Source organism: Phyllobates terribilis, unplaced genomic scaffold (assembly GCF_046119375.1).
Source record: "Phyllobates terribilis strain yellow unplaced genomic scaffold, ASM4611937v1 Scaffold_7910__1_contigs__length_34376, whole genome shotgun sequence".
NCBI lineage: Eukaryota > Metazoa > Chordata > Amphibia > Anura > Dendrobatidae > Phyllobates > Phyllobates terribilis.
This window is the reverse complement of record NW_027370650.1, coordinates 1-21368: the sequence shown is the minus strand read 5'-3', so window position 1 is coordinate 21368 and position 21368 is coordinate 1. Positions and strand designations below refer to the sequence as shown.

General features: G+C 44.2%; 1 protein-coding gene and 1 long non-coding RNA gene across 7 annotated transcripts in view; one reads left to right on the top strand and one right to left on the bottom strand.

Annotated features, from left to right (window-relative positions):
• Positions 1 to 17975, top strand: part of LOC141252022 (uncharacterized) — a 30809-nt gene extending 12834 nt beyond the window's left edge. Inside the window, exon 3 of the long non-coding RNA XR_012313500.1 lies at positions 17586 to 17975. This is a non-coding gene — a long non-coding RNA (uncharacterized lncRNA). The remainder of the gene's footprint in view (positions 1 to 17585) is intronic.
• LOC141252021 (uncharacterized) overlaps positions 1 to 21328 on the bottom strand; it is a 28619-nt gene extending 7291 nt beyond the window's left edge. Inside the window, exons 1-7 of one of the 6 annotated variants that reach the window (XM_073670446.1) lie at positions 14099 to 14151; positions 10721 to 10806; positions 9481 to 10355; positions 8914 to 9024; positions 8433 to 8576; positions 6137 to 6785; positions 5753 to 5992 (exon numbers count right to left, since the gene is read on the bottom strand). In XM_073670446.1, the coding sequence (XP_073526547.1) occupies positions 5787 to 5992; positions 6137 to 6785; positions 8433 to 8576; positions 8914 to 9024; positions 9481 to 9516 (1146 nt within the window). In that variant the 5' untranslated portion in view covers positions 9517 to 10355; positions 10721 to 10806; positions 14099 to 14151 and the 3' untranslated portion in view covers positions 5753 to 5786. Of the gene's footprint in view, positions 1 to 5752; positions 5993 to 6136; positions 6786 to 8432; positions 8577 to 8913; positions 9025 to 9480; positions 10356 to 10720; positions 10807 to 14098; positions 14284 to 17205; positions 17348 to 18390; positions 18499 to 18588; positions 18675 to 20792 lie in introns of those variants that run through there. The other 5 variants (XM_073670449.1, XM_073670448.1, XR_012313499.1 and 2 more) reach the window with 5 other exon arrangements.
• Between the last annotated feature and the right edge of the window lie 40 nt (positions 21329 to 21368).

Genomic DNA, 21368 nt, shown 5'->3' with positions numbered 1-21368 from the left:
AAGCCTCCGACACTGCGCGGAGGAGACAGCGCCACCACAGGCCTGTGGCGCTTCTTGCCTCGTGACGTCGGTTGGGACTTAGCTGATACCCAATGACCCAGGAGGTCAGATAGACTGTCAATGGAGCGTGTGAGCGCCTCCACTTTAACATCACTGAGACCCACGACCAGTGTCGAACCTGATGCCGTCGAAGACCCCGGCGCATCAGATACGCGTGACCGATCCTGAAGCGGACCGAGGGAGAGGTCCGCGCCCCCTAGTCCCTGATACGACATGCCCCCACACAGTTGCGAGCGTCGCAGATAAGGCGGTAATAACCCCTTACAATGGGTACAGTAACCGAGGATGTGTGATTCCGCTACCACAGCCTGTTCCTACACAGAAAATCACCAAGCACTGAAGGGTTAAAGCTCCTCCTTAGAGGGAGAAGAGCTACCCCAGCTGCCTGCAGAGCAAAAGTTAACCTAACAGACTAGGGTGATTCACCCTCTGATCCCAGAAGCATGCACATCCAGAAAGGGTTAACTGCCCTGATGAGGCCAGACCCCGTTCAGAAGGGGTTAGCGCTGCTGACCACGCAATACACCTTTGACTTAAAAGGACAGAGATGTGCGAGTCCCAGAGCCTCCTCAGCAGAGGTAGCAGCGCCGGATATAGCACACCCTGTCTGCCTTAACAGGCCAGCAGTAAGGTGCTCTGCGCTGCAATAGTGAGAAAAAGGAATCTTCTGCCTTAAAAGGCAGAAGTGACTCACCAGCTGGCCGCGGTGACTGCTCTTCCCGGTGTCTGGTGGTGTAGAGAGCAGGGAGCAGGAGGCGCTGCACGAAGTATGGACGCCTTCAGAAGGACCCGGAAGAAGAAGGGGCTGGGTCAGCTCCAGCGCACGCTTCCTGCCTGAGACTAAGATGACAGGCAGCAGAGAGGCGCGAAGCCACGCCCCACGCCGCATACTAACGGAGTCCGCGGCTCCTCCGTCCCTGCTCCCCTGCTAGCAGAGAGTTACACAAACGCCGTATGCAGCGGTGATATCCTTCCTGCAAGGACAAAACAGCAGTCACCACTTGTAACAGTGGCTGCCGCCGCAGCCGCTGAAGCACTCAGACCTTGAGAGCACTTACCCAGCTGAGCGCCACAGGGACCCCCAGGGATATGTGGCGCCGTGGCCCTTTGCTCCCCCCCACGGCGGAGCGTGCAGGGACCCCACAGAAGCGGTGTGCGTCTCCGCCAGGGAGAGCCCTGTATCCCCCGGGGCCGGCAGGCTTCTGCGGGGACCTCCTTAGGGGGTACGCAGATCTGCCAGGGGAGGGTCAGGGGTCCCAGCAGCGCCGAGACCCCCTGAGACCTCTAGACCACGGGGGGTCCAGGTCTCCGGAAATGATAAAAGAAATTTTTTTTCTGAGGAGCTGCCAAGGCAGCGACTATCCTCTGCGACCTCAAATTTTAGACTGAAGGACATGGGAGTAGGAGGAGCCTAAGCTGAAGGGGCCGGTCATCACTTTTTTCTAATCTGAGGTGAACTATCCTGTGGGGCTCCGCCTACCCACTAGTAATGGATCTGTGTCTCCCTTCCTTCCCTTCTGCTGCTGAAAAGGAGGTTAGGTAGTGTGTCACCCTGGCCTGGATGCCACAAGTGTAATTAAAGCTGTGTCTGAGAGCAAGGGGGAGGTTCTCTAGTCAGGGGAACATTAGCATGCAATGCCTCCTGTCTCAGGCCAGTAGGGAGAGCTGGCTGCCCCTATAAAAGCTGGTACTGGGGGCAGGGTTAGGGAGAACTTGATGGCCTGTCTCAGCACTGAGACTTGTCCCAGAGCAGAGCAGGGACAGACAGTTGCACTGCACCTAAGAGGAAGTGTGGCAGGAGGAGAGCCACAAGCCAGAGACAAGAGGCGAAGCAAGCCTGTCTTGGCAGATAAGAGACTGACTTTACCAGACTTTGGTGTCTGAGGCTGGGAGGATTCTACATCCTCCAGCAGAGAACCAGTCCGCAAGGGACTGTATATTCCTTGGCCTAAGAAGCCTGGAGGCCCTGCCACAACCGAAGGGACCAGTAAAGCCGTACAAGGCTGGGAGCAGAAAGGAACCCACGTCGCAGGCCATACAGGCGAGAATACACGGAAAGCTCGGAAGCGTGGGCTGTTACCCTATAACGAGGAGATAGCCAGAAGGAGCGCAGAAAGCACGGTAGGCCTACAACCTCACCCTGACCAGGGCCAATTTCCCCGTTGCTCTCAGACATCCAGGTCCCCTCCTAGCTGGGACCGTTTATGGGTCAGTTTACCTATTTTAGTAAAGACCCTGGACTGCAACTTGTTGTCTGTGTGCTCCTTGCTCCTCCAGCACTATCGGCACCGGGACTCTCACTACCATTGCTCCCACCATCCATTATACTGCCCTGGGGCCGCACTCTTCCCGTGGGGAGTCACACCATCCCAGCTGCATATATCATCAGCCCCAGCGGTCTGCCCTGCAGCGGCGGTTCCTAATGACCGCAAATCCACGGGTGGCGTAGTCGGACATTATCAGCAGAACGTAGCAGACTACCATTGGCCTGACCACCCTGAGCCACGGAACCGGGTTGCCACTACTACTCCCATCGTTCCCCCTATTGCCCGGATCCGAGTGCCCCAAGGCCCAGGGGGCGAGTCAGTAGCATGTTCCCACAGAGACTGAGGGCTGCAAGCCCGACAAGCGCTGCATCCTCAGCCACAACTGTTTCTCTGGACTGATTACAGACACCGAGCACACCACTTGTTTGTAAACCCACCAGAACATCTCAGCCTGCACCTCCTTCACAGTGCAGCAGTTTGTCGGGTACATCCTAATCCACCCTCTGTCAGTACAGCAGCCAGCCCTCAGTCCCGCAGGTGTGGTCATTGAAAAGATTATTTTATTCAACACATCCCGTTTGAAGTTGACCATCTCCCATTTGTTGGCCACGGAAATGCTGGTGGATATAGATGGTTGCTGCAAGCTGATGGCCGTTGCAGACACCTATTATCAGTTTCCCAATCGCCACTACTTTTCAAAGAAAGCTGTGCCTGCGATACATTAGCATGTCGCAGACATTACTTGTACCTTGAGAAACACTGACAGGGTGCATATCACTACTGACACCTGAACGAGCAAATATGGCCAGGGGCGTTACATCTCCCTCACTGGCCACTGGGTGACTCTGGTGGCTGCGAGGCCAGGCGGGGGATGGGGCTACTCCAAGTCTTGTGGATTTCAAGACTTGGGACAAACTTCTGCCTGCACCTCTTCATCCAATGCTTCTGCCTCATCCAACTCCTCTAGGGCCTCCAGCTGCACCCTCGACTTCTTCCTTAATGTTGTAACAGTTCAACTCCCCCCTTCCCCCCAACTCTGTACTGCACTGCCAGGGCTCTCCGCCATTAGGCAGTGTTTAAATTAAAATGCCTTGGAGATGCAAGTCACACAGCTGAAGAGTTGTAGACAGCTATGCAAGCCGAGTTTGACCAATGGATGTCTTTGCTAAACCTGGAGCCAGGGAAGGCAGTGTGCAAACCTGGTGGTGGCTCTACACTCATGCCTTGCTCACATCCTCAACCTTGTCCAGCAATTCCTACGCCACTATGCCGGCCTGGATGAGCTGCTTCACAAGGCACGGTCGCTGTGTGCTCACTTCCGCCATTCTCACCCCACGGCTCATCTACTAGCATCGCTACAGAGGTCTTTTGGACAACCGGTTAACCGTTTCATATGCAATATGCCAACACAGTGCAATTCCACTCTGCACATGTTGCAGCGACTGTGGCAGCAGCGACAAGCCCTGGCATAGTAAAGATGCGTATAGTGACTCAAAGCAAGCTGAATGTGGTGCAAATGAATGTTCCAGAGTGGGCACAGAACAAGGACCTCTGCACCCTCCTTCACAGTTTCGAAATGGCTACCAAGATGGTTAGCACTGACAATGCAGTCATCAACATCACTGTTCCACTCATCTACATGCTGGAGAAAACTTGGAAAAATCTACAGGATGAGGTGGTGGTACCACAGGAAGAGGAGGAGCAAGAATAGGAGGACGTGGAAAGGGGATGAAGATCTCAAAAGGTCCGGACTCTAGTCACACAGCCAGGTGGCATGTCAAGGTGGAGTAGAGCGACAGAGGAGCTAATGGTACCAGACAAACTGGTGGTGAAGATGCAGGAGCTGAGGAACAAATGGAGGAAGATGAGGATGAAGAGGTGTTGGGCACAGAACAGTCAGGAGATAAGGAAGAAATGATTTCCCTTTCTGTTGTCCCAGGTTGGCGGGAGAGAACGGAGGAAGCAAGTGGAAATGTTCTCTCTCCGCAACACAAGGACTTGAGCCTCATGTACACAGACACATGAGCGCCTTCTTGCTGCACTATCTGCAATATGATGCCCGTATTGTTAGGATTTGAATTAACGACAAATAATGGCTTGCGACACTGTTGGATCCGCGGTTCAACAGTAAGTTTAGACAGATACTTCCTGCCCTGGACAGGGACGCATGCTGGAGTAGCCAAAAAAAAAAAAAAAAGCTGCTTGTATACAATCTTAGGACTGATTTTCCCCAACACAGTACTGAGGGACACCGTACGCATGACAAATCTACACTAACAAACCGGGGGGACGTTGAGTCGTCACCATACATTGCTTCTGCTAATGTTTGTGTCAGCAATTTCTTGGAAACGTTTCACCAATTTTTTCAACCAGCCTATCCACCAGTATAAATGAGTACAATTTTGACACGTAGTGAACGATTGGAGAGGATGGTGCAGGAGTATCTAGAGTTCAATATCCATGCCATTGGCAGGAAGGGAGAAGTTGGACCCTTTTGCATTTTGGGCTTCAAAAAAATGGAAGAATGTCCTGAGCTTGCCAGTCATGCCTTGGAGGTTTTGTCATGTCCGGCAGCAAGCATTTTTTCAGAACATGTCTTCAGCGCTGCTGGCGACATCCTGACGGATAAGCACATCCGACTGTCCCCTGAAAGTGTAGACCACCTAACTTTCATCAAGATGAAGTCATAGATCTCCAAGGACTTTTCCACCCCAGTAGTGGACTGCTCTGAGTAGACAATTTACTTTTCAGTATGCTGCATTGATATTGCCATTCTCCAAATTTTATTGTGGGCCACTTGATGCCATTTTGGTGGTACCTGGCCCTAATTTTTTGAAATGTGGAGACTCGTTTTGGGGGTTTCCTTGTCTGTTTCCTGTATTTAGCAGGGCTGAGCACCATGCCTACATCTGAAGCTTGAAATACTGGGCCAGGCCTTTTCCATGCATGCATAATGATGAAAATTTTAACTCTGGAAAATAGATGGCACTTTTCCTTGTGTCTGTCCCAAATTTGAGCTGTGTTTGGCAGCTTTTGTGCCCATTATAATGTGTTTTGTAGACCCTTGATTTTGCCTCCTTTTGTTTTCAATGGGATTCAGAAGCTCGGCGAACTGTTCATCGAATAGTGCAAGTTCGACGAACCGAATTAGAGTGTCACGCGTGGAGCAATTCACGTGGACTGCGGAGCAGACAACATGTGACATCGAGCTTCCAAAGGCTCGCCCATCTCTAGTCCTGCATCTTGGGTGAAGGAAGGTGTCAGAGGTGAGAACAGCACCAACAATCTGCTTCTGTCACCACCCTCAAATGAAGTCAAAAGGAGCGTAGATAAAAGCAATCAGTGACACTAGAAACATCCTGTGATAATAGTTTGTTTGAGGGTGGTGATAGAACCTGTGGACTAGTGCTGATGTCACTGACTTGTATGTCTGGTCCCTGAAGAAGTAATGTTTCACAGTTAGAAGCTATAAAAACAAAAGATGGCACAGTACTGGCCTCTCCCGCAGCTTCTATCAACATGGATCCTGGATGTCCTCAGATACAATAAACTACATAAAGTAACTGCAGCCCTGCCTCCTGTTCCATTAGTGATGGATGTTGCTGAAAAGTGAGTGCATCCACACGCATCTTTCAAGGACTGTAACACTCTTCTCAATCCAAATACTACGGGAAGCAAAAAAAAATATTTATATAAAAATGTAGGGATTAGAGTGATAAGTGTAAGGTCTTGTGTAAATAATGTTAGTGACAAATGCTTGGGATGTTAAAAGATAACCTTTTATAAAGTTTTTTTTATCTTAAAATTACCTGCAAATACTTGTGCGATGGCATTTATTTCTTCTAAGCAAAAGTCAAGCATGAAACAAGATGGGTTCCAAGTTGGATTCCAGTCCTTAATCATTTTCAAAGCTTCTATGATATATTCAGTCCGTTCCTGTTGAACCACAAAAGCAGCTACCACAGTATAGCACACATTTGTGCGTACACAAAGAAAATATAAAGGTAGTGCATATCTTGTTGTCCTGTAAGTGGCATCAAGCAGTGTAATACTATTACCATAGGTTGAAAGGAGTCTTTTTTGCCAGTGTCTTTGATAGCACAAAAGAAATTTTTGCTCATCTTGGTCTTCCCCCTTTACAGAATGAGGACGACAATAAATGCTGGCTCTATTATCTTCTTGTTGCCACTTAGAAACCAAATCCAATACCTTGCTTTGGTCAAACACAGAGGTAGTGGTCCCTTTAGAAGTTCGACCCATTATATTTGTGATGTCCTTCAACGTGGGATAATATCTTCGTCTTGAGGATTGTGGAAGATCAAGCCCTGTGAAGAGCTCTTGAACGACAAAATGCTCCACGAGTTTTTTGATATCTCTTTTTTTACGAATACCACTCTGGTAAAGCTCCAAAATTTTGTCCACAACTCTTGGGTCGATTTTTTCACGGATATTAGCTACCTAAAAAATAATTACAACATTTTTTTTATCAGTCATATAAAAAACAAACTTTATATCGAATCCAGAATTAAAGTAAACACAACAAAATCTCATATTAACTTACATACAGATGGAAGATATGGATCAGATGGTTATCATCTGATTTAAGCTAGCTAGAAAGTGTCAGATAGGTTACTGAGCAGTCAGAGATGGTTGGGTCTGACTACTCACAAATCCACAGCCTGGGGTGTGATATGGTGGACAAACTCCAAGTGAAATTCATTATCTGTATTTGTAGAGGTAAGAATTCCGCGGTGTCATGCTCCATGTTTTTTTGTGTGCTGCTTTAACCTTGAAATGCCATTGTTAGGACTGTGTATCCTGTCTTACTGCAAAGAAACCCTTTTTATTTTTTATTGTTTGGGGATCACTTTATGGTGCTTTAATAAAGCAAACTGGACATTTTAAGTCGCTTCACGTGCCTACCTCAACCGCCACAATAATATAATATATACAGTACTAACAATTGAACCCTTCTACGCCCGGGTGGCGAGCATTTTTATTGGTATATGGTCTCCCATGCTGGTATGTGCTGCCCCCCTCCTGTCTCCACCATCCTATCCCGGTATGCGTGGCACCCCTCATCCCCCAATCCCGGTATGCGTGGCCCCCCTCACACCCCAATCCCGGTATGTGTGGCCCCCTCATCCCTTTCACGCTGTACACAAAAAAAAAAAAAAAAAACACACTTATATTCACCTTTCTTCCCTGTGCTCCAGCGCTGCAGCGTCCTGTTCTGCCGCAGGCCGGGGGAGGAGTGCGGCACCGGAGCACAGCGCTGTCCGGCGCCATTTTGCTGAACACTGCAAATGTGTCTTCAGTAAAATGGTGCTGGATAGCGCTATGCGCATGCACCAATCCAACACCTCACTCCTGCCCCCGGTCTCCGGCCAGAAGAGAGGCACCGTGGCAACGCTCCTCCCGGTCAGGTAAGTATGTCAGTATGGCGCCAGAGATCGCAGTATGCGTTGTGTCTACGCATACCGCGATCTCCAGTGCCATACACTCCTCTTACCTGTAAAGGGTCCATGCCTGCTTCTGTCTGGAGCCAGACTGAGCGTCATGCATGCGCAGTCAGGATAGAGATAGAGACACATATATACATGTATATTATACACAGTCACACTGTGGCGGTTGAGGTAGGCACGTGAAGCGACTTAAAATGTCCAGTTTGCTTTATTAAAGCACAATAAAGTGATCCATTAAGTGATATGAATTTTTTAGCAAGAGGTAGACTTATGAGGGCCACTTGTGTTGGCACATTATAAGTATGTCCATTTAATATACTTTATTTGGAAGCCAAATAAATCTAAAAGGATAATTATGTGAAATGTAGAAAGAATGACAGATGTAGAATTACATGAAGAACACGGCAGCCAATCACACAGCTCATCCGCTCTAGCACTGTAGATATTGTTTAACACAGGTACTATAGTAAATGGCGACCAAATTGGTGAAAGGGAACCACCCATTAGATAGTTATGAATAATAATCCATATTATGATATAAAAAGTTTTTAAAGACAATATGGACATTTTTTGATAAAGGTGGGTTGAATCGGTGATCTAACCTCCAATTGTCAACATGTTTTGAAACACAATCCATTACCTCTCCAGCTATAGGGTGGTTTCTATGCTCTGACAGTTTTGGAAACTGAACAACATAACAGTGTAAAACTTTGTTGTCTTTTGTAATCTCTTGATTCATTTTTTTAGATGCCATTCTTTTGTGCCAAGCTGTGTTTCTTGTGATCTAAAAAAACAAAAAAAAAAAGAAAAATACATAGATGTAGTTTCCTTTCTCTTGACTATTTTGTGAAACTAAGCCATTTTATAAAAAAGTTAAAAGGAACATTCACATATTAGAAACTAATAGTTGAGGCATCAAGCAGTGCTCAGCATTAAAAAAAAAAAGATAAATGGACTAAAATGTGGCTCAAAATTGTAACTATAAAAAATAAAGCTTTGAGAAAACAAGACACACTCAGCCACAAATATGTCAAATTATAAATGTGGTGCAAGGAATTAATTAAAACACAATGTAAAATTTGTTTATTGGGAGGAGGTTACACATCAACTTTGTTACATACCTGAAAATCCGGATATCTTATGATATGATATACATATATTTTGGCAGGACAATCCATTTTTTTAGTGGCCTGGATTAGCTTTCTACATTTTATGTAACCATGATCACCAGTCTGCAGGAAGAGCATGGAAATTTTACAAAGATTAAAACCAAAATATTTTCAAAGACAAAATATCCAAATTCTCTCATGTGACATTGGGGGAATACATGACCTTTTGTTATTGTTGGTGGCCACTAGGAGGTAAGGCATTCTTCAGGGAGGAGGAAAGGGGGGGGGGTGAATTCATAATTTTTGGAAAAACCATGATAAATGTTACATAAACTAAAAGCATAAATTTTAAAACCGTACACGGAAGTACCCATATAGGATGTTTATCTAGAGCAGTACATTTTCAGTATGTAATAGATGTAAATAGGCTAATGTGTAGATGCATTATGGGTAACACATGACTTGTAACGCAATTTGACTGCACATCAAACCTGCAGGTCTGTAAATAGCATTAGAAATCATGATGACAGCTTACCTTTAAATAACAAACAGTAATAGTATGCTTATAAATGTCATTACCTTTTTATATATCATCTTCATATTAAGTGGATCCATAATTGATTGTAGTGCAATCTGATGTACTGTGCTGATTGTAGTGTGGTCATCTCAAAGAAACTTTGTAGGAAGAGGGCAGGAAGATGTAGGACAAGCAGATTTGACTGAGTGAATGGTGTTTCCACTGTAATTGAACAGCTTGCCCACCGCACACCAGGTCATAACATGGACGTCAGACATATTGCCATCCGGAACCAGAGACAAAGAAGACTTAACTACGATGCAAGTTCAGATTGTGTGTCTTGTTTATCATTTATAAAGGTTTAATGTTATATATCAAATGTACTGAGTATATGAGGGGTCGGCATGTATTATTCTGGACATGGTGTGTAGTATTTATGAACTTTGAAGTGTACTATGTGGTCAGTATACATTAATAATTCTGTTATCTGTTTATAAAGGTGTAGTTTTAATTTGGAGTCTGATTATCTAAATTGAGTTTATGATCTGGAGCATTTTGCCCTGATTCCATATTTTTGCTGTGGTGTATGTATGTATTAACATTATTCCGGCACAATCTGATGATCATCATGTTTTATTGTTTTTTTCAATTAAAAAAACAACCCGGCTAGCAAGAGTTCAATCATTCTACAAATGTGTGCCATTGATATAGGAGACTAAGCCCACAGATGAAGCGTTGATTAAAACGTCATTTGTTCTAAAGTATGTTGTAGCCATAGTATTGCGGGTGGACAGGTTCGCTCTTGCTCTACAATGTCAAAGCAGGAAGTTGAATGGAAAGTTTGTCTTGTAAGTCGAAAGACTAAGAGGAGCCCAAAACATCTTTATATCAAAATCTGTAGAGACGAATCACATTAAGGAGTTGTCATGTTTCACAGCTAATTTGAGAAAGAAAAAATAAGAATAAAAAAAAAATAATCAAGACAAGATGACACCTGGTACCATTTTTTTTTTTAATTTTGTGATATTAACAATGTGATATTAACAATGTTCATTTTAGAGAGTTGTAGTTAAATACAAAACGCAACCTTGAATTAGTTCAAACAGAGCGTTTGTGCTCCGTTTTTGGTGCAGTTTCTGCATCAAAAAACAGATCATTTTTGGAAAAAAAGCATCAAATGCATCATGCGTCTGTGTTGCTTTTTTGCTCCATTTTATTAATGCTGCACTTTTGCTTTTTCAAAGCAAAAATGCAGTACTAATCCATAAAGGGCAGGGAGGACACAGGCAGACACTTTATTACCTTCCCCAATGTCCGGTGTCCAGCGATGAGTTGTTTCCAGGTTTTGCACAGTAACAGGTCACCTGACAGTCACATGGCCAGGTCCACTGAACGTTTGTCGCGTGGAAAGTGCAGTAAAAAAAAAAAAATAAAATAAAAAAAAAAAAAACATCAAAGGGACTGTGTGAATACCAATCTGTGTTGTTGTTTTTTTTTTTTTTTTTTTTTATGTATAATGAAGAAAGCGCAGCAGAAAAATGGAGCAGTAATTGACGCTCATTTTGTGGATGCACTTTCTGCGCCACTAATACAGCAGTCAACAACGCTGACGTCTGCACGGCAAATTGAAAATCACATTCACTTTGCTGGCAGACGCAGTGACTGATCCGTTTTTGGTGCAGTTTTCCAAGGAGGAAAAAAAACAAAACAAAACGGATCAAAAAAGATCACTGTGAATGAGACCCAAGAAGAAAAGTGGTGGAATGATAGACATCTTGCTAGTATGTAAATTTGGCAAAAAATGAAACTATCAAAACATCTTGATTTATTTAGTATGGAGTATGAACACCATGTGCAGACATCCCTGCTCTTACAGCCTCAGCTGCCATCACTAAGGTTATTAACAGGAACCTGTCAGGTCGTTTTTACCCCCTAACCTATCACTACCTGTCCCCTGCACCTTCCTAGCACATCCCTAACCATCTTCGTCTGACCTAAAACTGCCCTATATTGGCTGTGAAAAAGGAAGGTGCAGGGACAGGTAGTGATAGGTTAGGGAGTAAAAAACGACCTGACAGGTTCCCTTTAAATGGTCATCTGGGAAGGTTCTGCCACCTGGACCCGGCAGCGACGCGAGAAGACTCCACGGACCCGGCAGCGACGCGAGAAGACTCCACGGACCCGGCAGCGACGCGAGAAGACTCCACGGACCCGGCAGCGACGCGAGAAGACTCCACGGACCCGGCAGCGACGCGAGAAGACTCCACGGACCCGGCAGCGACGCGAGAAGACTCCACGGACCCGGCAGCGACGCGAGAAGACTCCACGGACCCGGCAGCGACGCGAGAAGACTCCACGGACCCGGCAGTGACGCGAGAAGACTCCACGGACCCGGCAGCGACGCGAGAAGACTCCACGGACCCGGCAGCGACGCGAGAAGACTCCACGGACCCGGCAGCGACGCGAGAAGACTCCACGGACCCGGCAGCGACGCGAGAAGACTCCACGGACCCGGCAGCGACGCAAATATATTTAGGCCACACAGGTTGCTCATACTAGTTTGAGGAACATGAAGCCTGGCTTTGTCATGTGTAAAAAACTGCTCCTGGGAGACTTTGGAAAAATGGCCGCACCACTGCTTACACATGAAAAATAAAGGTAACGCCAAGCTGTTAATTCACCTGAAATGAAGACTAGAGGGGTCTAGCTACCATAGATTATGCCACTGTACCATAATCCACGGAGTAGGACTGGTGTGACTATAAGCGTGGGTAGCTGTGCATGTGATACTCTATACAGAATTAAGCAAAATTAGGCCCATAGGATGTCAGATGGCCTCCTACAGCAGAACATCTCTATACATCATCATTTATCTATCTCTGCACATCTTTTACACAAACCATTCATTTCTTTATCATGTATTTGTTACGTTATGTGTCAGACAGATGTCACACGGATCACATTTGTGTGCGGTGTGTCATCTGTGCTAGTTGCAAAAAAAACTGACTTGTCTCCGTGTGGATCACATGGACACGTGCATGGTTAACAGGGACATGGTCTGTAAAAATATACAGCTATGAAGATCCTCATTGATTTTAATTCGTATGCGTGTGAACGTGTCTCCAGAACTTGTGAAAATGGACACCACACGTACTGGATACATAGACATGTGAAGCAGGACTAAGATGCAGCAGGATGAAGATACGGGAAGGAGTGGTTTCGGTGGAGTTTTGAGTGAGTTGCCTCACAGGCCAGTGCAATGCATGATGGAAATTGTAGTAATAGAAGCAGAAAGTCAGGGGAGGAAGATGTCAATTAACCCCATCAGAGATTTATCAGCAATGAGGATGTATTGTTAGAGCATGATCAAAAGATAATATTGCTAAAATAAAATAATGGAGAGGCACATAATAGCAAGATTTCTGAACAAAAAAAAAAAAGTTATGGTACTGGACAACCTCTAATCTTTGATAACTCCAAAAAAGAAACTGCATCTGGGTAAGGTCTGGTGAGTGTTGTGTCCATTCATCCAGGCCTAGTCATATGCATCTGCACAGTACAGGAGCGCACACAACTGTGGTACAAACACAGCCACCACGTGACAATGCATAGTTCTCAGTGATTTTGGACAGACTGTCAGGGTTCTTCTCGTTCATAGGAAGTTGACTGGCAAATATATGTGTGTAGTGTTTTAAACATTTTTAGTCATTAAAAAAGACATACATCTATAAAATTGTAACACTATATTTACATTTTTATTACATAATCTATTTTAGTACATAAATATAAAATCTAATGAAGACATCTATATCGAAAGTCAAAAAAATTTGTATATATTATACTAAAATATATATAATAAAATGAGAACACACACCTTGGTGCTGCATATTTGCACAGACCATGGATCTAACACTATATTCATGAGCTGTGAATGCTTATGCTAGCGTAATTATGGCCTAACCTCATTTTTGGGTACACCATTTTTTTTTGTATCAGGGTAACTTCTGTGAAGGAAATTAGGTAATGAACTTTGTTCCCTATTCTGAGAACTGAACCTTGGTAATCTGTCTATTAGACTTATTTTGGGAACAATATTGGGCTGTAAATAACGATAAATCCAGCATTGTAGATCCATTAAAATCTAAAAAACTTTAAGCCATGAGCTGAATTACAACAATTCAGTCACAATCCATCAAGCAAAAAAGGATTTAAAAAATCTGATGTTTTGTTGCGGAAAGACATATCTATTTGCATCTGGAACATGCCTCACAGCATGATGCGTGCACTCATGGAAGTGGGGAGCTGACTTCTGTATGTTTTCAGAATTTTGTTGTGGTAGGATATTTAGTTATTGCGCTTGGTTAAGATACAGCTTTTACATACTAAGTTTAGTTCTGAGGCAATAACTATAAAGGAAGTTTGGATTGATACAGTATTTATGTAACAAGGCAGGTACTTGTACTGGAGTTATAGGACAAGATTTGTAATGTCTTAATTCCATGACCGTGTTATGAAACCCGCACACCTATGATGCACAATGTGCAATAATATCTATATAACAGATAGATTTAGGATATTGCTAACTAGGTGCACTCTGAAATTTTAACCAGTATATCATCAGGATTAGTAAAGAGCCAATATAATAAGTTGAACTACTTTATAATACAAATTTAATTGTACCTGTTTTTGATGTGTCGCCTGGACATATCGCTTTTTTTGTGGAAGAGCCAAATCCTTTCCAAGATGGCAGCATAACACTTTTCTTCCAGCAATGCCAAAAGGTACTCCGGTATATTCAAGTAGAGACACATTTTTAACTCGTGGACCGTGCCAATGTATTGAGATTTTAGAAGAAGGTCTAAAAGCTAAAACAATACAAGTTTTAAAACATTTATATGGATAAGTTTGTGAACTTACTGGAAAATCAGTCATTGGGAGACAAGTAACCACGCTCTGCCATCTACAAGGCTGACACTGAGAAATATACTTAAAGAAAAAAAAGAAAAAAACAGCTACTTCTCAAAAGGATACACGTGCCTACTGGCACCAAGTTAATCTGAAAAAGTGAGAAATTTGAAATGGGAACAATTAGGGATGAGTGAACTGGACTTTTATAGTTTGGTGTTAGAAAAGTTTGGGGAAGTCTGTGTTTGGTACTGTGTTCAGAGTTCCGGTGCTTTAAGTATGCAAATCACAGGAGTGGGCATCGCTTGCTGCGGGTACACTCAGTGCGAGCCAATTGCAGTGTTTGATCTGCTGCTTTGAGGGTAAAATAAGAGTGATCGGATGTAGTGTGTACCAAAAAAAAATAAAAAAATTACAAAGCCTTGCCCTCCCTCCCCCCGTGTTTCGCTTATGGCAGGCTTTGTGTGGGCAAAGAGCCGAACGACCCAATCAGTGACTTTCAATGAGGTTCAGGTCAAATTTGGTTGCAGAACAGAACTTTGTAAGGCTGATTTCACATCAGCGTTTTGAGCCTTTTGCAGCAGATCTGGCAGCCTTGCCGCATTACAGGTCACTTGCGGCAAGCCCCATTCATTCCCTATGGGACTTGTGGTCGGGTGCGGCAATTGCAGTTTTGCCAGATACGGCAAATCCGGCACTTGCGGCAAGTTAAAAACAAAAACGCTAGCAGCGTTTTTAATTGCTGCAAGTGCCGGACCCGGCAAAACCGCAAGTCCTATAGGGAATGAATGGGGCTTGCCACAAGTGACCCATTATGCGACAAAGCTGCCAGATCTGCCGTAAAAGGCTCAAAACGCTGATGCGAAAGGTGCGTAAGAAGTCAAGCTGAGCCACCAGAACCTGAACCTCCACAAGTCTGATCAGTAGTAACAATAAAAGAAACAATGGGAACTAGTCACAAAACACATGAAACACCCAAGGAGATATTCTGTTAACACCTCTACGACCTGTGACGTACTGGGTACATACTAGGTTGCCTCCCTCCCTTTTATGCTGGCTCACATCATTCCCTGCACATACTGGCTGATCTGATCAGCTGATATGTGTAGCTAACAGTTGTGGGTGCATAGGAGATAAACCCACACCTCTTAACCCCTTAGATCAAGACGTCAAACAAGGACAGCGCAATCGAAGGCTACATTCACATGCTGCATTTGCGCTGCGTTTTTTTGAGGATCCGCAAAACAGATGTGCTTTTCTAAAAAAAAAAAAACAAAAAAAAAAACACATCACCATTCACACCAGTGCGCTATTCAGGATGTGCTTTTTTTGAGCCCATACTACAATGTGGGCAATGGAAAACACATCCTCAAAAGCGCAAAAATAATTGTTCATTCTTTCTGAGGATCCGCTTTGCAGTGAAAACGCATCCTCAAAAATACGGAGTGTCGGAACGCAAACTTGGAAAATGTCTTGGCTGGGAAAAAAAAATTAAACAGGAGCTGGGATCGGCGGGCGCTGGGCGGGCCCCTGTACATCCGGGTCCCGTCACGCCCCTGCTTTTACTGTTATGTAAGTGGTGGAAAAAAAATGAAGTTTTTAAAGAAAAATAATTACACTTTTGCGCCAATTTCGGTGACCCGTAGCGTTCTCATTTTTCAGGATGAGGGTGATTGCTTATTTTTTGCGGCTTGAGCTGACGCTTCTAACGATACCATTTTTGAGTACATCCGATGTTTTGATCGCCCATTATTGCATTGTATTGCAATGTTGAAGTGACCAAAAAAAAACCCTGGAAGTTTAGGCGTTTTTTTTCCGCTCCGCAGTTTACAGATCTGATGAATTGATTTTATACTTTGATAGATCGGGCATTTCTGACCAAAATGTGTATTTAATATTTATTTTCAATGGGGCAAAAGGGGGGCATTTGAAATTATTATTTTTTTTCATATCTGTAAAAAAATTTGATTTTTTCTTTGTTACACTGGCCCCTAGGGGACCTCAGCGTTGCAGACTACGATCGCTTCTCTTATGTTCAGATTAGCTACTGCACGTCTGTACACAAGAGAAATGATCCTTTTCTGGCGGCAACGTCACTCAGACTTTGCTGGCAGGAAGCTATTGCAGACAGCATCCGGGGAGATCACAGGACCCCAGTTGGTCGAGGTAACAGCCTATGGGGAACGGTGCGATCCCCGACAGTGATTGCCAACACGATCCAAAGGATTAACAGCACAAATCCGATCGCTGATCAGATCGGTGCTGTTAGCTACACATGTTAGCTGATCAGATCAGCTGAGATGTGGGTGATGATGCCATCTGAGAGCGTGAGGGGGCGGGACATGGCCAAGGACGTATATATACATCCTTGGTTGTGATTGTGTTAAAAACTTTGGTATTTTTACCACCACTTACATAAAGTAAACGTTTGGTATCTACGAACACGTACCGACCTGAGGCATCATACAGTCACATCAGTTTTACCATATAGTGAAGATTGTAGACAGATTTTTATAATAAAAAAAAAAGTTGTGAAATTGACTTTTTTGGGCAATTTAACCGTACTTGGAAATTTAACGTTTTTCTGTACACTATATGGTTAAATAAATGATGTCATTCAAAACTACAACTCGTCCTGCAAGCCCTCATTTGGCTATATTGATGGAAAAATAAAAATAAATAAGTTATGGTTTTTGAAAGAAAGGGAAAAAAAAAAATAAAAAGAAAATAGCAAAGGTGTTTCCACCCACACAACCTAAAAATTAAGTAACTTTACTATGTTTACATAAAATAAAAATATGCAATGTGCATAAATGAACGTCAAACATCATACTAACACAATTCATTTAATAAATTATGTAATTTTAGTTTAAAACACATACCTTCATCTCCAAAGTTTTTTTGTTTTTCTAAAACAATGAAATTTGATGTTGTGCTCTCTTCAAAATCAGTAATAGCTTGTGCTACAGCATCTAAGGATTCAAAGGTCTGTATCACTTGGATTTCTGAAGACTCTCGAAACACCTAGTAAAGTACGGCTAATTAGTCATGGCCAATAGTACAATGTGAACATCAGGCTTTTAATTATGATTGAATATAGATATGTTCTTTCTATATTAAACAAATTTATCCAATTCATTATATATTCTAGGAGTCAGTCGGTCCAGTTTTATACAGACTCCAACTCCACAGCTCTGCACACTGCCAGTGCTTTGTTTTGTTGAGGGGCTTTTAACCTCTTTGTGCTTCCTGTCCCCATTAGGGTGTGGAGACAACCTCCATATGCTGTCATGGAAGGTTCCTAGAAACTGAATTAACGGTAAGAATAATTCTATTTTTGAGGGTTTTAAGCTGCACCAGATTATAAAATGAACCCCAAATTTAAATAAAATATATATTTTTGGGGACTGTCTTATAATCTCAATGTCCATTTTATAGTCAATGTAGCTTACCAAGGAGAGAGGGGGGCGCAATGGAGCGACGTCACAGGAGGCAGGGTCCCTGCTGAAGGAAGTTAGCGGGGGCACAACGCTGCAGGCTCAAGCATGGGGCATGTCGCCGGCATGAGGCGTGCGACATTAATCGCCCACCAGTGGAAGTGACGGGCTTAATGAAAATGGCAGCAGAGAGCAGATAACTCAATCTGTGAGAGCACTGCCTCTGCAGACATTTTCCTTAACACCATTCCTTTGACTGCCTGAAAATCAATGGCACCAACCTCGTGCGCCCGACACCCCCCCCTCCTACCTGCAGCACTGCCCAACGTTGCACTCGCTCACTTCCTTCAGCAGAAACCATGCCTCCTGTGACCCAGATACACCACCCGCTAAGCTATATCTGGATTATAAAATGCACCCCCATTTTTCAAACAAAAAAGTGTCTTATAATCAAAAAAATATGGTATATTTTCTGTGAAGCTTTGAAACACTGCAAAGAAAAAGTAAACCTGGATACAATCGTCAAGCTAGAATGCAATTCATGCTGACTGTTTTGAGCAGCATGAGTCATATGACAGATTACCTTTAACATAAGGAACAAAATAATTTTTTAAAAATATAAAATGATACCTTGATTTTGTCTGTCTCCTTAGAAATATTTTCTACGTCAGTTCCTTCGGTACCCACTCCATCAGGTGAAATAGAGACCTTGACCTGATTATCAGTCATTACTGCTTCCTAGAAGAAAAGTGATGTGTAAAAAACAAAAAAAAAAAAAAAAAAAAGGGATGGTGCAAAACACCCCCAAAGCAAAAAAAAAAAAAATACCTTCTTGTTGTCTACATCCACTTCTTTACAATCAACAGCTTGTCCCAACTGCAAACCAGAGCTGTTTTCAGCCATTTCAATTGTACCTATAGTGAATTTAAAGAAAAATAAAAAAATAGGTAGATCTGGCAAAGAATAATATCTACATTAAATCTTTAGGTCATCTATACTTGTTTAGGTTGACTTCATGTCCTTGCAGCTGTGTATCTGCAATAGCTTGTCACAGCAAAAGTACAGAGAGCGTCCCCTGCCTCCCAAACACACTGGTGTCACTGGTCATTCAATGGATGGAGCCAAGCATTGATTCTCAGAGGAAGGTTTACGGAGGGCAGCCAGATAAGAAAACCTGGGCTGGAATAAGGACAATGCAGTAATAGTGCCGCAACAACAATATTTTTGTGTTGTTGAACCACCATGTTACTACAACACATAAATAGAATTGTTTACATCCATAGGTAGGCTAGCCCAGGGCTGTCTGTGACTGCGCTCCAGGCTGTCAAACCTGGAAAAGCAGTTGTGCAAAACAACAAGATCAATAATACCCAACATCACAGCCAAACCAAAGAGAAGCAGCTCCAGCCACCAAAGTAGGGGGAGGGGGGGGGGGGGGAGTTAATTGTTTGACTTAATATAGTAGGGGAAGTGTACAGGTGATAAGTTTGTGAGGCCCCTGAATGATAATAAAATGGCCCACGGCAGGAAAGAGGTTGCCCACCCCTGGCCTAGACCTTTAGGAGGTAGGGAAATAGGATTTCTATTCGCCTACTTTGAAAATGCCTTTCCAGATGGTCCCATTCCCTGGATAAAATAGTTTCAAACTCATTGTGGTAAGAAAACAACCGAGGGGTATGATTTGCCTTTTGAAAGATACCAAAGGCTCTGTGGGAAGCACTTCATCTTCCTTGACCTTAAGTGTCTGGTTGACTACTAAGATCAGACTGTTCACCATATCCTGAAGCTTGGATGGCCCGGTCAGAGTCTAGATCAGAGTCCAACTTAGTCAGAAGCCTGAACAGCCTGCAGCTTGAACGATGAAGAGCAATAGACAGATGTCAACCTGGAAAATGTGGAAGTCCAGGGAGAACCAGAAGAGTAACTGGAGGGTGTCTGCTCTTTGGATCTTCTATGCGATCTGCACTGACGGAGTGCATCAGGAAGGAAAACCGAAATACCTCGTGGAGCATTCAGAACACAAGAGGTGGCTGAAAAATTAAAGTATATTTTGGATTGAAAGACACACTTTCCCCCAAAATTGGGGTGGGAGCACTCGCGGTATAAACTTTAGCTGAGAGAAAAAAGTAAACTGATTGGCAGGCAGAGAAGGAAAAAATCCGCAAGAAGAGGGAGCGTGGCAAGACTGCAAAGCAGTGTGACCATGGGGGAGTAAGCCTCCGTGAAGTGGAGAACCCTACTGGAAACGCTACAGCTCCACTCATTCATTGCTTACAAAGGGCTGCGGAAGTAAAGCCCCCGTCTCACATAGCGAGATCGCTGCTGTGTCACGGTTTTGGTGACGCAACAGCGACCTCACAAGCGATGTCGCTATGTGTGACACTTTGCAGTGATCAGGCCCCTGCTGTGAGGTCGCTGATCGCTGCAAGGTGTCCTGGACCATTTTTTGGTCGTTGGCCTCCCGCTGGCCAGCACACATCGCTGTGTGTGACCAGCGGGACCAACGATCAGGCTGGTATCCATGGTAAACATCGGGTTACTAGGGGCACGCGCGCACTTAGTAACTAAGTAACTTAGTAACTAAGTGCGCGTGCCCCTAGTAACCCGATGTTTATCATGGATACGACTCTGCTAAGGTGAACGGTAACCTCCCGCGCACCGTAGCAGAGTGGTATCCATGGTAAACATCGGGTTACTAGGGGCACGCGCGCACTTAGTAACCCGCTGTTTACCATGGTTACGAGCCTGCTCCTGCTTCAGCAGCAGGCTGGTAACCGGAGCAGGGCATCGTGGAAAGATTCCCCTGATCGCTGGTGAGCCTACCTGTTTGACAGCTCACCAGCGATGTATTAGCGATGCAGCAACGATCCCTGACAGGTCGTATCGTTGTCGGGATCGCTGCTGCATTGCTTAGTGTGACGGGGCCTTAAGTGGAACAGATTCACTGGCCTGCTGAAAGGAGCCCTGGGATAGGAGATACACAAATCCCCAACTACACTTGTGTGAGATATGTTTAACCCAGGTGTACTTACTGTTCACTGTTGTATGATCTTCCAGCTGGATCCATGGATCCTAGGCTGAAGCCCTGTAGAATGTATGATAGTAACAGAAGCAAATTCCTTTTTATACCACAGTTTTCATAATTTTATTCTGAATTATGTAGGGAGAGGGATTGAGGAAATCCACGTGTCAGACAATCTACAAAGTTACACACAAATTAGGACTCCGGTCCTGTGACATGAAACAATGGCTAACTTATCTTGATTTACCAAAGGAACAATATTTGTAGACTGGCCTAATCAAGAACAGTTCACACTACACAAACGGCCAGATGCTGAGTCATCACACAATCCTCCCCCCTACACACAGACATTTATATGTACCACCACCTTCCTTGTGAAAGCCCCCCTAAGTGCAGCCCTATGCATGTATCATCAGCACAATCTAACTGTAAGATAAATACCATACATCACCCCCTTTTTTAGACTAACCTTTTGCAACATGACCTCTTTCCCAGTGCAATCCCCAACATGCAGCGCCATCATGACTATGCAAAACACACTGCAAGCAGTCCTGTGCAGGCAACATCAGCAAATTCCCTGTGCAAC